General features: G+C 51.7%; 1 protein-coding gene across 3 annotated transcripts in view; it reads right to left on the reverse strand.

The window, feature by feature from the left end:
• The window catches only part of LOC112254672 (low-density lipoprotein receptor-related protein 1-like), a 164,601-nt gene that overhangs the window by 43,977 nt on the left and 105,808 nt on the right, over window positions 1–14,816 (reverse strand). For all 3 annotated transcript variants that reach the window (XM_042324507.1, XM_042324505.1, XM_042324506.1), the window contains exons 28-36: window positions 13,134–13,265; window positions 11,980–12,207; window positions 11,543–11,717; window positions 9,478–9,572; window positions 9,236–9,379; window positions 8,872–9,012; window positions 8,606–8,731; window positions 7,597–7,728; window positions 7,223–7,357 (exon numbers count right to left, since the gene is read on the reverse strand). In XM_042324507.1, the coding sequence (XP_042180441.1) occupies window positions 7,223–7,357; window positions 7,597–7,728; window positions 8,606–8,731; window positions 8,872–9,012; window positions 9,236–9,379; window positions 9,478–9,572; window positions 11,543–11,717; window positions 11,980–12,207; window positions 13,134–13,265 (1,308 nt within the window). The remainder of the gene's footprint in view (window positions 1–7,222; window positions 7,358–7,596; window positions 7,729–8,605; window positions 8,732–8,871; window positions 9,013–9,235; window positions 9,380–9,477; window positions 9,573–11,542; window positions 11,718–11,979; window positions 12,208–13,133; window positions 13,266–14,816) is intronic.

Here is a 14,816-nt window from a genome sequence, read left to right on the forward strand (position 1 = left end):
TTCTCTTTCCCCACCCCTGTCTCTCTCTTTCTCTTTCCCCACCCCTCCCTCTTTCTCTCTCCCCCCCCTCCCTCTCTCTCTCTTTCCCCACCCCTCCCTGTCTCTCTCTCTCTTTCCCCACCCCTCCCTCTTTCTCTCTCCCCACCCCTCCCTCTCTCTCCCTTTCCCCACCCCTCCCTGTCTCTCTCTCTCTTTCCCCACCCCTCCCTCTTTCTCTCTCCCCACCCCTCCCTCTCTCTCTCTTTCCCCACCCCTCCCTGTCTCTCTCTCTTTTTCCCCACCCCTCTCTCTTGCTCTTTCTCTTTCCCCACCCCTGTCTCTCTCTTTCTCTTTCCCCACCCCTCTCTCTCTCTTTCTCTTTCCCCACCCCTCTCTCTCTCTCTCTCCACCCCTCCCTCTCTCTTTCTTTCTTTCTCTCTTTCCCCACCCCTCCCTCTCTCTCTTTCTTTCTCTTTCCCCACCCCTCCCTCTCTCTCCCTCTTTCCCCACCCCTCCCTCTCTCTCTTTCTTTCTCTTTCCCCACCCCTCCCTCTATCTTTCTCTTTCCCCACCCCTCCCTCTCTCTTTCTCTTTCCCCACCCCTCCCTCTTTCTTTCTCTTTCCCCACCCCTCCCTCCCCTCTCTCTCTTTCTTTCTCTTTCCCCACCCCTCCCTCTCTCGCTCTCTTTCCCCACCCCTCCCTCTCTTTCTTTCTCTTTCCCCACCCCTCTCTCTTTCCCCACCCCTCCCTCTCCCCACCCCTCCCTCTCGCTCTCCCTCTTTCTTTCTCTTTCCCCACCCCTCCCTCTCTTTCGCTTTCTCTTTCCCCACCCCTCCCTCTCTCTCTCTCTTTCTCTTTCCCCACCCCCTCCCTCTCTTTCCCCACCCCTCCCTCTCGCTTTCTCTTTCCCCACCCCTCCCTCTCTCTCCCTCTCTCTTTCTCTTTCCCCCACCCCTCCCTCTCTCTTTCTTTCTCTTTCCCCACCCCTCCCTCTCTCTTTCTTTCTCTTTCCCCACCCCCTCTCTTTCTTTCTCTTTCCCACCCCCCTCTCTTTCTTTCTCTTTCCCCACCCCTCCCTCTCTTTCTTTTCTCTTTCCCCACCCCTCCCTCTCTCTCGAAGGCTCTCTTTCTCTTTCCCCCACCCCTCCCTCTCTCGCTCTCTTTCTCTTTCCCCACCCCTCCCTCTCTCTCCCTCTCTCTTTTCGCTTTCCCTACCCCTCCCTCTCTCTCCCCTCTCTTTCTCTTTCCCTACCCCTCCCCTCTCTCTTTCTTTCTCTTTCCCCACCCCTCCTCTCTCTCTTTCCCCACCCCTCCCTCTCTCTCTTTCCCCACCCCTCCCTCTCTCTCTTTCCCCACCCCTGTCTCTCTTTCTCTTTCCCCACCCCTCTCTCTCTCTCTCTCTCTCTCTCTTTCTCTTTCCCCACCCCTCCCTCTCTCTCTCTTTCTCTTTCCCCACCCCTCTCTCTCTCTCTCTCTCTCTCTTTCTCTTTCCCCACCCCTCCCTCTCTCTCTCTTTCTTTCTCTTTCCCCACCCCTCCCTCTCTCTTTCTCCACCCCTCCCTCTCTTTCTCTTTCCCCACCCCTCGCTCTCTCTTTCTCTTTTCCCACCCCTCCCTCTCTCTCTACCCCTCCCTCTCTCTTTCCCCACCCCTCCCTCCCTCTCTCTTTCTCTACCCCCTCCCTCCCTCTCTCTTTCCCCACCCTCTTTCCCCACCTCTTTCTTTCTCTTTCTCCACCCCTCCCTCTCTCTTTCTCTTTCTCCACCCCTCCCTCTCTTTCTCTTTCCCCACCCTCTCTTTCCCCACCCCTATCTCTCTCTTTCTCTTTCCCCACCCCTCCCTCTCTCTCTTTCTCTTTCCCCACCCTCTCTCTCTCTTTCCCCACCCCCTCTCTCTCTTTCCCCACCCTCTCTCTCTTTCTCCCCACCCCTCCCTCCCTCTCTTTCTCTTTCCCCACCCCCCCTCTCTCTTTCTCCACCCCTCCTCTCTCTCTCTTTCCCCCCCACTCTCTCTCTTTCCCCACCCTCTCTCTCTTTCTCCCCACCCCTCCCTCCTCTCTCTTTCTCTTTCCCCACCCCCCTCTCTCTTTCTCCACCCCTCCCTCTCGCTCTCTTTCCCCACCCCCCTCTCTCTTTCTCTTTTTCCCCCTCCCTCCCTCTCTCTTTCCCCACCCCTCCCTCTCTCTCCCTCTTTCTCCACCCCTCCCTCTCTTTCTCTTTCCCCACCCCTCCTCTCTCTTTCCCCACCTCCCTCCCTCTCCCTCTCTCTTTCCCCACCCCTCCCTCTCTTTCCCCACCCCTCCCTCTCTCTTTCCCCACCCTCCCTCCCATCTTCTCTTTCCCCCCCCCTCCCTCTCTCTCTTTTTCTTTCGCTTTCCCCACCCCTCCCTCTCTCCCTCTCTCTTTCCCCACCCTCTCCCCCTCTCTCTTTCCCCACCCTCTCTCCCTCCCCACCCCTCCCTCTCTCCCCTCTTCTCTTTCCCCACCCCTCCCTCTCTCCCCCTCTCTCTCTCCACCCCTCCCTCTCTCTTTCTCCACCCCTCCCTCTCTCTTTCTCCACCCCCTCCCCTCTCTCTCTTTCTCTTTCCCCCACCTCTCCCTCTCTCTCTTTCTTTTTCCCCACCTCTCCCTCTCTCCTCTTTCTTTCGCTTTCCCCTCCCCCTCCCTCTCTCTTTCCCCACCCCTCCCTCTCTCTTTCTCTTTCCCCACCCCTCCTCTCTCTCTCTTTTCTTTCGCTTTCCCCACCCCTCCTCTCTTTCCCCACCCCTCCCTCTCTCTCTCTTTTTCTTTCCCTTTCCCCACCCCTCCCCTTCTCTTTCCCCACCCCTCCCTCTCTCCCTCTCTTTCCCCACCCCTCTCCCTCTCTCTTTCCCCACCTCTCCCTCTTCTCTTTCCCCACCCCTCCCTCTCTCTCTCTCTCTCCACCCCTCCCTCTCTCTTTCTTTCTCCACCCCTCCCTCTCTCTTTCTTTCCCACCCCTCCCTCTCTCTTTCTCTTTCCCCACCCCTCCCCTCTCTCTCTTTCTCTTTCCCCACCCCTCCCTCTCTCTCTCTTTTTCCGCTTTCCCCACCCCTCCCTCTCTTTCCCCACCCCTCCCTCTCTCCCTCTCTCTTTCCCCACCCTCTCTCCCTCTCTCTTTCCCCACCCTCTCTCCCTCTCTCTTTCCCCACCTCTCCCTCTTCTCTTTCCCCACCCCTCCCTCTCTCCCTCCCTCTCTCTCTCCACCCCTCCCTCTCTCTTTCTCCACCCCTCCCTCTCTCTCTTTCTCTTTCCCCACCTCTCCCTCTCTCTCTCTCTTTCTTTCACTTTCCCCACCCCTCCCTCTTTCCCCACCCCTCCCTCTCTCTCTCCCTCTCTCTTTCCCCACCTCTCCCTCTTCTCTTTCCCCACCCCTCCCTCTCTCCCCACCCCTCCTCTCTCTCTCCACCCCTCCCTCCCTCTTTCCCCACCCCTCCCTCTCTCTCTCTCTCTTTCCCCACCTCTCCCTCTTCTCTTTCCCCACCCCTCCCTCTCTCCCCCCTCTCTCTCTCCACCCCTCCCTCTCTCTTTCTCCACCCCTCCCTCTCTCTCTTTCTCTTTCCCCACCTCTCCCTCTCTCTCTCTTTCTTCTCTTTCCCCACCCCTCCCTCTCTCTTTCCCCACCCCTCCCTCCCTCTCTCTCTTTCCCCACCCCCTCCCCCTCTTTCCCCACCCCCCTCCCCTCTTTCCCCCACCCCCTCTCTTTCCCCCCACCCTCCCCCTCTTTCCCCACCCCTCTCTCTCTCTTTCTCCACCCCTCTCTCTCTCTCTTTCTCCACCCCCCTCCTCTCTCTCTTTCCCCACCCTTCCCTCTCTCTCTCTTTCCCCACCCCACCCCTCCCCTCTCTCTCTCTCACCTCTCTCCCTCTCTCTTTCCCCACCCCTCCCTCTCTCTCTCTTTCCCCACCCCTCTCTCTCTTTCCCCACCCCTCCCTCTCTCTCTTTCTCTTTCCCCACCCCTCCCTTTCTCTTTCCCCACCCCTCCCATTCTCTTTCCCCACCCCTCCCATTCTCTTTCTTTCTCTTTCCCCACCCCTCCCTCTCTCTTTCCCCACCCCCTCCCTCCCTCTCTCCCTCTCTTTCTCTTTCCCCACCCCCCTCCCTCTCTCCCCACCCCTCCCTCTCTCTCTCCACCCCTCCCTCTCTCTCCCCACCCCTCCCCTCTCTCTCTTTCTCTTTCCCCACCCCTCCCTCCCTCTCTCTCTCTCTTTCCCCACCCCTCCCCCCTCTCCCTTTCCCCACCCCCTCCCCCTCTCTCTTTCCCCACCCCTCCCTCCCTCTCTCTTTCCCCCCCTCTCCTCTCTCTCTTTCCCCACCCCTCCCTCTCTTTCTCCACCCCCTCCGTCTCTCTCTCTCCCCACCCCTCCCCTCTCTCTTTCCCCACCCCCCCTCTCTCTCTCTCTCTTTCCCCACCCCTCTCTCTCTTTCTCTACCCCTCCCTCTCTCTCTCTTTCCCCACCCCTCCCCCTCTCTCTCTCTCTTTCCCCACCCCTCCCTCTCTCTCCCCACCCCTCCCTCTCTCCCCACCCCTCCCTCTCTCCCCCACCCCTCCTCTCTCTTTCTCCACCCCCTCCCTCTCTCTCTTTCTCTTTCCCCACCCCTCCCTCTCTCTCCACCCCCTCCCTCTCTCTCCACCCCTCCCCTCTCCTCCTTCTCCCCCCCCTCTCTCTCTTTCTTTCCCCACCCCCCTCCCTCTCTCTCTCTCTTTCCCCACCCCTCCCTCTCTCTTTCCCCACCCCTCCCCTCTCTCTTTCCCCACCCCTCCCCCTCTCTCTTTCTCCACCCTCTCTCTCTTTCTCCACCCCTCCTCTCTCTCTCTCTCTTTCTCCACCCCTCCCCTCTCTCTCTTTCCCCACCCCTCCCTCTCTCCTCTCTCTTTCTCTTTCCCCACCCCTCTCTCTCTTTCCCCACCCCTCCCCCTCTCTCTCTCTCTCTTTCCCCCACCCCTCCCTCTCTTTCCCCACCCCTCCCTCTCTCCCCACCCCTCCCTCTCTCCCCACCCCTCCCTCCCTCTCTTTTCCACCCCTCCCTCTCTCTCTTTCTCTCCTCCCCCTCTCTCTCTCTCTCTCCCCACCCCTCCCTCTCTCTCCACCCCTCCCTCTCTCTCCACCCCTCCCTCTCTCTCCACCCCTCCCTCTCTCTCTCCACCCCTCCCTCTCTCTATCTTTCCCTTTCCCCTCCCCTCCCTCCCCTCTCTCTCTCTTTCCCCACCCCTCCCCCTCTCTTTCCCCACCCCTCCCTCTCTCTCTTTCTCCACCCTCTCTCTCTTTCTCCACCCCTCCGTCTCTCTCTCTCTCTTTCTCCACCCCTCCCCTCTCTCTTTCCCCACCCCTCCCTCTCTCTTTCCCCACCCCTCCCCTCTCTCTCTCTCTCTTTCTCTTTCCCCCCCCCTCTCTTTCTCCACCCCTCCTTCTCTCTCTCTTTCCCCACCCCTCCCTCTCTCTCTCTTTCTCTTTCCCCACCCCTCTCTCTCTTTCTCTACCCCTCCTTCTCTCTTTCCCCACCCCTCTCCCTCTCTCTCTCTCTCTCTCTCTTTCCCCACCCCTCCCTCTCTCTCTCTCCCCACTCCCTCCCTCTTTCCCCACCCCTCCCTCTCTCTTTCCCCACCCCTCCCTCTCTCTCTCTTTCCCCACCCCTCCCTCTCTCTTTCTCTTTCCCCACCCCTCCCTCTCTCTTTCTCTTTCCCCACCCCTCCTGATCTCTTTCCCCACCCCTCCCTTTCTCTTTCCCCACCCCTCCCTTTCTCTTTCCCCACCCCTCCCTCTCTCTTTCTCTTTCCCCACCCTCTCGCTCTCTTTCTCCCCACCCCTCCCTCTCTCTCTTTCTCTTTCCCCACCCCTCCCTCTCTCCCTTTCTCTTTCCCCGACCCCTCCCTCTCTCCCTCTTTCCCCACCCCTCCCTCCCTCCCTCTTTCCCCACCCCTCCCTCCCTCTCCCTCTTTCTCCCACCCCTCCGTCTCTCTCTCCCCACCCCTCTCTCTCTCTCCCCCACCCCTCTCTCTCTCTCTCCCCACCCCCCTCTCTCTCTCTCTCTTTCCCCACCCCTCCCTCTCTTTCTCTACCCCTCCCTCCCTCCCCTCTTTCCCCACCCCTCCTCTCTTTCCCCACCCCTCCCTCTCTCTCTTTCCCCACCCCTCCCCTCTCTCTCTCCCCCCCTCTCCCTCCCTTTCCCCACCCCTCCCTCTCTTTCTCTACCCCTCCCTCCCTCTTTCCCCACCCCTCCCTCTCTCTCCTCTTTCCCCCCTCTCCCTCTCTCTCTCTTTCCCCACCCCTCCCTCTCTCTCTTTCCCCACCCCTCCCTCTCTCTCTTTCCCCACCCCCTCCCTCTCTCTCTTTCCCCACCCCTCCCTCTCTCTCTTTCTCTCTCTCTTTCCCCACCCCTCCCTTTCTCTTTCCCTCCCTCCCTCTCTCTCTTTCCCCACCCCTCCCTTTCTCTTTCCCCACCCCTCCCTCTCTCTCTCTTTCCCCACCCCTCCCTCTTTCTTTCCCCACCCCCCTCCCTCTCCCCCCTCTTTCCCCACCCCTCCCTCTCTCCCCTCTTTCCCCACCCCTCCCTCTCTCCCCCTCTTTCCCCTCTCCCCTCCCCTCTCCCCCTCTTTCCCCTCCCTCCCTCCTTCCCCACCCCTCCCTCCCTCTCTTTCCCCGCCCTCTTTCCCCACACCTCCCTCTCCCTCTCTTTCTCTTTCCCCACCTCCCTCTCCCTCTCTTTCCCTTTCCCCACCCCTCCCTCTCTCTTTCCCCACCCCTCCCTCTCTCTCTTTCCCCACCCCTCCCTCTCTCTTTCCCCACCCCCTCCCTCTCTCTTTCCCCTTCCCCCCTCCCTCCCTCTCTTTCCCCGCCCTCTCTCTTTCCCCACCTCTCCCTCTCTCTTTCCCCACCCCTCCCTCTCTCTTTCCCCACCCCTACATGTGAGCGTAGGGTCTGCGTGCACGTGTGGCACATGTCAGCGTATGAGTCTGTATGCATGTGCACGGGTGGTACATGTGAGCGTATGAGTCTGTATGCATGTGCACGTGTGGTACATGTGAGCGTATGAGTCTGTATGCATGTGCACGTGTGGTACATGTGAGCATATGAGTCTGTATGCATGTGCACGTGTGGTACATCTGAGCGTAGAGTCTGTATGCATGTGCACGTGTGGTACATCTGAGCGTATGAGTCTGTATGCATGTGCACGTGTGGTACATCTGAGCGTATGAGTCTGTATGCATGGTGTGTTTGCTTTACCAGCGATCCAGTCCACAGTGATGCCCTCCACTCTGCCTATACCATTAGTGACCACGTCTTCTCTCCAGGTCTGGTCTCTCTTAGCTCTGCTGATGGTGCTCAGGCCCATATCCACCCAGTAGATAGTGTCATTGTCTGGAGGGGAGACGGTGATCACAAAAGTCCATTACAGGAGAGTAGATACTATACCCATCATACTCATTAACAGGCTCATGTGGAATGAATCTACCATATTGTCTGGATTCAGGCATATATTCATGATGTCTTTCCTCACTACTGATCTACTTTGGTTATATAAAGTGTTTGAAAACCTCTCTCTTTAAGGTGGCTGTGTGTGTGTGTGTGTGTGTGTGTGTGTGTCTGTGTGTCCATACCTGCATGGAAGTCTATGCCCACGGCCAGGGAGGTGCCCGACATTGGCACCAGAGCATCTGACTTGTCCGAGGGATCCAGGGGGATGCCACGGATGCCCTCATGAACAGAGTAAAGCAGGAAAGAGCCCACACCTGAGGCCAAGTGAAAAATTACCCAGAGTTTAGAATTGGATATACAGTTACAGGCAAATATATTGGCACCTTGCGCTTTCCATAAATAATTCCCAATTTCTTCTAAAATAAGTTGAAATTGAAAGAAAATGTTTCCACACCATTTTATTGGATTTTCTATAAATTTCAACAGGTTTTTTTCAGATTGGCTGGGCCTGGCTCCCATTGGGGAGGGGTAGGCACACTCACGTCCCATTGGGGAGCCAGGTCCAAACAACTAGAATGAGTTCTTCCCCACAAAAGGGCTTAATTAGACAGAAATACTCCTCAGCACCCCTCTCCCCCCTCAGACGATCCCTCAGGTGAAGAAGCCGGATGTGGAGAGCCTGGGCTGGCCTGGTTTCACATGGGTCTGCGGTTGTGAGACCGGTTGGAAGTACTGCCAAATTCTCTAAAATGACGTTGAAGGTGGCTTATGGGAGATAAATTAACATTAAATTCTCTGGCAACAGCTCTGGTGGAAAATCCTGCAGTCAGAATGCCAATTGCACGCTCCCTCAGAACTTGAGATCTGTGGCATTGTGTTGTGACAGAAAACGGCACATTTTAGAGTGGACTTTTATTGTCCCCAGCACTGTAATGATCATGCTGCTTAATCAGCTTCTTGATATTCCAGACATGTCAGGTGGATGGAATATCTTGGCAAAGGAGAAATGCTCACTGACAGGGATGTAAACAAATATGTGTTCAACATTTGAGAGAAAGACTTTTTGTGCGTATGGAACTTTTCTGGGATTTTTTTTTATTTCAGCTCATAAAATATGGGACCAACAATTTACATGTTGAGTTTATATTTTTGTTACCTATAAATAACTTATTCACAGTGTGTGTGTCTCACCCTCGCAGGACTGTTGTCCACTCCTGAGGCTGTATCCAGCGGTACACATACAGGCTCGTGTGGTGGGGGAGGTGGGCAGGCACAGCTGGGAACAGTCTCCATTGTTAATACTGCACAGATTAGTGCCTGGAAACACAACACAAAAACAAACATGCTGCGGTACCTGCACACAAGTGTCTACTTTTATAGAATAAAAACGAGACAAATATGTATTTGCACAGATAGATTAAAATGTTTACTTATAATCTAGAAGCGCGCACACACACCTTTCTGCACAGTCTCGTTATAGATCTTCATGTGCATCATGGGAGATGTGCTGTTTCTCAGGACCCTCCAGTTCCCTCCGTCGCTCTTGTCACAGGTTCCTATCTGGTCAGTCCCCTGGTCCGCCCACCATAGCTTCTCACCTACATACAGCACACAACAATCACAAAATTACATTTCATCTCTTTACACAATTGGGCCAATCAAAATGACCCATCATATTCATACTCCAATCACACAAATAATGAAAGTTGAGATCTACTGTAGCAGCCATAGGTGAGTATTCAAACACTTCAGAACTGAAAGAGAAATGCAGCTGGAAGGCAGAATGTACGATCCCAGTAAGAGAGGAGCCATGTTATGCACCCATGATGGCCAGAGCTGTGGCCTTCGTCAGTTTGACTCCCTCCAGAACCTCTAGACCCGAACCGTCCAGCTTACAACGGCTGATGGTACTGTTCCCTGAGCTGATCCAGTACAGCTGCTCTGTGTCAAAGTCTATGGACAGACCTGGAGACAGAGGAGAGACGGAGAAAGAGGCGATTACGATGATCCCAGATGGCAAACTATTACCTATAGTGTACTACTTTTATCCCAGAACCACTCACCCACTGGGCCCTTCTGATTGGTGAAGAGGACAGTCTGGTTGCTGCCGTCAGTGTTGGCCATGCTGATGTTGTCTCCATCTGTCCAGTACAGTTGCCTGGAACACAGAGACAAAATGTCACATCATGCTACTGAAAGCACTACTGGAAAAATACCTTTTGTTTGTTAGACTTGATAGCACCTAATTGTCTGTATTATCATCATTAAATGTGTGAAAGCTGTTTATTCAGTTCACAAAACACACACACAATAAGGCAACACATCAGAACAATCATCCATAATTTCTGTGAGAAAATAAATTGTGGTGCAAAACTAGCAAAACATTCAGCAGCCGTGGCCTAGCCGTGGTACCTGTATATCTACTGAACGTCTCCTTGACAGATGGAAAGGTAGTTATACAGCTAGTTTACAATCAAAACCTCAGTGTTTTAATAGCAGCATCTTTCATTGGGTATAAAGTACAGGAGCCTGGTCTTACTTATTGCAGGGTCAAGGCTAGTTTAGAACAGTGTGGGTGGGTGGATGTTGATTGGGTTAGGCCGAGCAGAAAACATGTCAGTGGGGCTGGGCTAGTGTAGAGTCCTGCTGCAATTCTATTTCACTGCAGTCAATTAAATGCAACATGAATGGCTTCTCTTTCTCTCCATTTATTCTCGGGAATTCTCAAACTCTCTCTGTGAGAGGCATAATTTTCAGGCTACACACAAAAGTGGGCGGAAATAGGCACTCATAAAAACAAAACACATACAGAAACATACGCAATCAAAGACTTCTATGAAACACTAATGCACGCTCACAAAAACACACTTGATGTGATGCCTATCTGAAAAACATAGGGCAATTCATGTGTATTTGTGATTACTTTAGCATGGGTGTCACTATTTAATACCCATCACCCCCTCCACTTCCTCTAAAACAACCACTTCCACCGCACCCTGCATTTGTTTAGTTCTCATGTGTTTCAATACAGTTCCTGAAAACAATTTAAACCTAGTCTCTCGTCTGTCTCTCTCCCCCGACCCCCCTTTCCCTACCCCCTCCTGTCCTGGATTCATTCTAGGCAGTGCTTCTGGTTTCCCCCATGCAAGCAGCACAGCCCAGATGGGAAACATTCTTCAGCTCAGAAAGTTTCTCAAAACACTGTGAAAAAACCTGGGGGGAAAAGGCAGAGGCATTCTCAAAGAAAATATCCTCTCTGCGTCCACCCCACGCATACTCACAAACACACATCGACAAAGTAGAGAACACACACAAAGAGAAACACAATGTCGGTTAGTGATTTTAGGAGTGGCTATATGCCCCCTCAGCCATTGTCTCTTTAAAAAGACCAAAAGACAGAAAAGGAGCAAGAGAGAAATAAATATAGAGTAATAGCAAAAGAGAGAGAGAAGGAGTGAGAGCAAGAGAGAGAAATATAAATTAAGAGAGAGAGGGACTCAGGAAAAAGAGAGGGAAAGAGTAAGATAAGACAATCGAGAAGAGAGAAACAGACACAGAGAGCTAGAATTGGGCCAGTGTGTGACGGTGTGTAAAAAAATGTAGAAGTGCAGTCTGGCTCTCAACACAGCAGCATTCTGTTGAGAAAGAGAGAAAGAAAGAGAGAAAGAGAGAGAAAGAAAGAAAGAGAAAGAGAGAGAAAGAAAGAAAGAGAAAGAGAGAGAGAGAGAAAGAGAGAGAGAGAAAGAGAGAAAGAGAAAGAGAGAGAAAGAGAGAGAGAAAGAGAGAGAGAGAGAAAAAGAGAGAGAGAGAAGAGAGAGAAGAGAGAGAAAGAGACAGAGAAAGAGAGAGAAAGAGAGAAAGAGACAGAGAAAGAGAGAAAGAGAGAGAGAGAGAGAAAGAGAAAGAGAGAGAGAGAGAGAGAGAGAGAGATGTAGAGGGAAAGATGAGGAATTTAAGTCCCGTCTAGAGTGGGAGAGCTGGCTGCTCTTTGCTAGAGGTCAGCCATCATCTAAACTACCCTTCCTATCAGTGGGGAGCCTGTCTGACAGCCAGATGGTCTCTGTGTGTTTGTGTGTATGTTGAGGGGGGTGTTGGGCGAGTGTGCATACGCACATGGGTTCTACCTACCCCAGTATAGGGTGCAGCACCAGACAGTGGGGTTTATCCAGACCCTGGATAACAGCGTTCTTAAAGGATCCATCCAGTCTGGCCACATTGATCTGTTTCTTATTGGCATCGTAACTGGTCCAGAACAGGTTCCTAGACACCCAATCTACTGCCAGGCCATGGGCATTGGGCAGGTCTAGAGGAAGACAACACAAAAATATGCAATTTCATTAAAGGAATAGTTCATCCAAATGACAGAATTACATAGGTGTTTCTTTGGACAAGGATACTCGACAAATTCCCTTTGTAATTTGGGTGAACTATCCCTTACCGATAGCCAATTAGAAAACCTACATGAACATTTTGACTGATTGATTGATTGATTGACTCATTCATTCTATAGGCATTTCATTAGTTGACCCTAAGTAGGTTAGATATTTCCACAGTGTATTCCCTACCAGCAGACACCACGGTCTCCACTCCGGTGCCGTTGATGAAGGCTCTCTTGATGGTCTGGGTTCGGACGTCTGACCAGTAGATCCGGTTCTCCAGCGCGTCATAATCCACCACAGTCACGTTGTCTATGTCTGGCACCGTGAAGGAGATGATGTAGTTATAGTAGGGGTTGTCTATGTCCACTCCCCTGATCTCTGTCTGACGGGCATACAGCAGGAACTGACGGGACTCTGGATGGGGCGAGAGAGAGGGAGGAGAGGGGAGTTAGGGAGATGGTTGGGGTAGAGTGTGCGTGTTAAGATGGTCTGATTGCATGGGCATACAGCGGGAACTGACTGTAGGAGAGGGGAAAAGGGTAGAGGCTTAAATTGTGATGAGTGTGTGGTATGTGTGTGTGCAAGCGTGTGCATTCCCATGTGTGTGTACCGTGTGTGTAGAGGTGCAGTATTGACTCTTCTCAGCCTGTCTAGATCAGATAGCCCTGGCGAGTGTGTTGTGCTCTAGGTTGTGAATGACAGAGTTGTGGTGGATGCCTGCATTAAACAGTGTGGGCCTCAATTACGCCGCAGATAATAGAAACTGCTATCCTGAATACTAAACACACAAACAGTGTGACAAGTGCACACACACCCTTCAGTTTAGAGACCAGGCCTAAACTCCTCAAACTGTCTTAAGTGACATAATCCTTTGTGCGTGAGGCATGTGACACAAAGCCATGGCTCAGGAGAGTGATCCCACTCACGAGGGATGTTTCTGGTGGATGTGTGTGTTCCCTATGGAGTGAGGGTAAACCTCTGTACGTGGGTAAACCTCTGTACGTGGGTAATGGAACAAAGACCCATCTCTAAATCATATCACACACACAGAATCATAGTCAGTTCCTGTTGTACAGTCTTGCGATCATAGTCACGAACAGTGAATCACACACCCTGAAGCACAGAGATGATATGAATCCCACTGTGCCACAATAAACAACTCCATCTCTCTGCCAAGCTAGAGGAGGAACAGCAGTTTAGTGTCTCCTTGCTGCTGTAGCAGGTGTGTGCATAATTCAAGTACGAGGTGTGTTTACCGTAGCAAGTGTGTGCATAATTCAAGTACGAGGTGTGTTTACCGTAGCAGGTGTGTGCATAATTCAAGTACAAGGTGTGTTTACCATAGCAGGTGTGTTTGTCTGCTCCCAGCTTCATGAGGTGAGGGCAGGCACATGAGAAGGTCTGGTTGTAGTTGATGAGACACAGGTGAGAACAGGGACGCATCTCATCGTTAGCTGCACATGGGTTAGGAGCTGTGTGGAGAGACAGAGAGACAAGAGCGAGAGCGAGACAGACAGATGAGAGCGAGACAGAGCAGGGGAAAGAGAGTGAGAGAGAAACAGGTAAAGAGTGAGAGAGAGAAACAGGTAAAGAGTGATAGAGAGAGAAACAGGTAAAGAGTGAGAGAGAAACAGGTAAAGAGTGAGAGAGAGAAACAGGTAGAGTGAGAGAGAAACAGGTATAGAGTGATAGAGAGAAACAGGTATAGAGTAACAGGTATAGAGTGATAGAGAGAGAAACAGGTAAAGAGTGAGAGAGAGAAACAGGTAAAGAGTGAGAGAGAGAAACAGGTAAAGAGTGAGAGAGAGAAACAGGTAAAGAGTGAGAGAGAGAAACAGGTAAAGAGTGAGAGAGAGAGAAACAGGTAAAGAGGTAAAGAGTGAGAGAGAGAAACAGGTATAGAGTGAGAGAGAGAAACAGGTAAGAGTGATAGAGAGAAACAGGTATAGAGTAACAGGAAATAGAGTGATAGAGAGAGAAACAGGTAAAGAGTGATAGAGAGAAACAGGTATAGAGAAACAGGTATAGAGTGATAGAGAGAAACAGGTAAAGAGTGAGAGAGAGAGAAACAGGTATAGAGTGACAGGTAAAGAGTAACAGGTAAAGGAGAGAGAGAAACAGGTATAGAGTGATAGAGAGAAACAGGTATAGAGTGATAGAGAGAAACAGGTATAGAGTAACAGGTATAGAGTGATAGAGAGAGAAACAGGTAAAGAGTGAGAGAGAGAAACAGGTAAAGAGTGAGAGAGAGAAACAGGTAAAGAGTGAGAGAGAGAAACAGGTAAAGAGTGAGAGAGAGAAACAGGTAAAGAGTGAGAGAGAGAAACAGGTAAAGAGAGAGAGAGAAACAGGTAAAGAGTGAGAGAGAGAAACAGGTATAGAGTGATAGAGAGAAACAGGTATAGAGTGATAGAGAGAAACAGGTATAGAGTAACAGGTATAGAGTGATAGAGAGAGAAACAGGTAAAGAGTGATAGAGAGAAACAGGTATAGAGAAACAGGTATAGAGTGATAGAGAGAAACAGGTAAAGAGTGAGAGAGAGAAACAGGTATAGAGTGACAGGTAAAGAGTGAGAGAGAGAAACAGGTATAGAGTGATAGAGAGAAACAGGTATAGAGTGATAGAGAGAAACAGGTATAGAGTAACAGGTAAAGAGTGAGAGAGAGAAACAGGTATAGAGTGATAGAGAGAAACAGGTATAGAGTAACAGGTATAGAGTAACAGGTATAGAGTGATAGAGAGAGAAACAGGTATAGAGTGATAAAGAGAGAAACAGGTATAGAGTAACAGGTATAGAGTAACAGGTAGAAACAGGTATAGAGTAACAGGTATAGAGTGATAGAGAGAGAAACAGGTAAAGAGTGATAGAGAGAGAGAAACAGGTAAAGAGTGATAGAGAGAGAGAAACAGGTAAAGAGTGATAGAGAGAGAAACAGGTAAAGAGTGATAAAGAGAGAAACAGGTATAGAGTAACAGGTATAGAGTAACAGGTAGAAACAGGTATAGAGTAACAGGTATAGAG

The sequence above is a fragment of the Oncorhynchus tshawytscha genome, linkage group LG07, assembly GCF_018296145.1.
Source record: "Oncorhynchus tshawytscha isolate Ot180627B linkage group LG07, Otsh_v2.0, whole genome shotgun sequence".
NCBI lineage: Eukaryota > Metazoa > Chordata > Actinopteri > Salmoniformes > Salmonidae > Oncorhynchus > Oncorhynchus tshawytscha.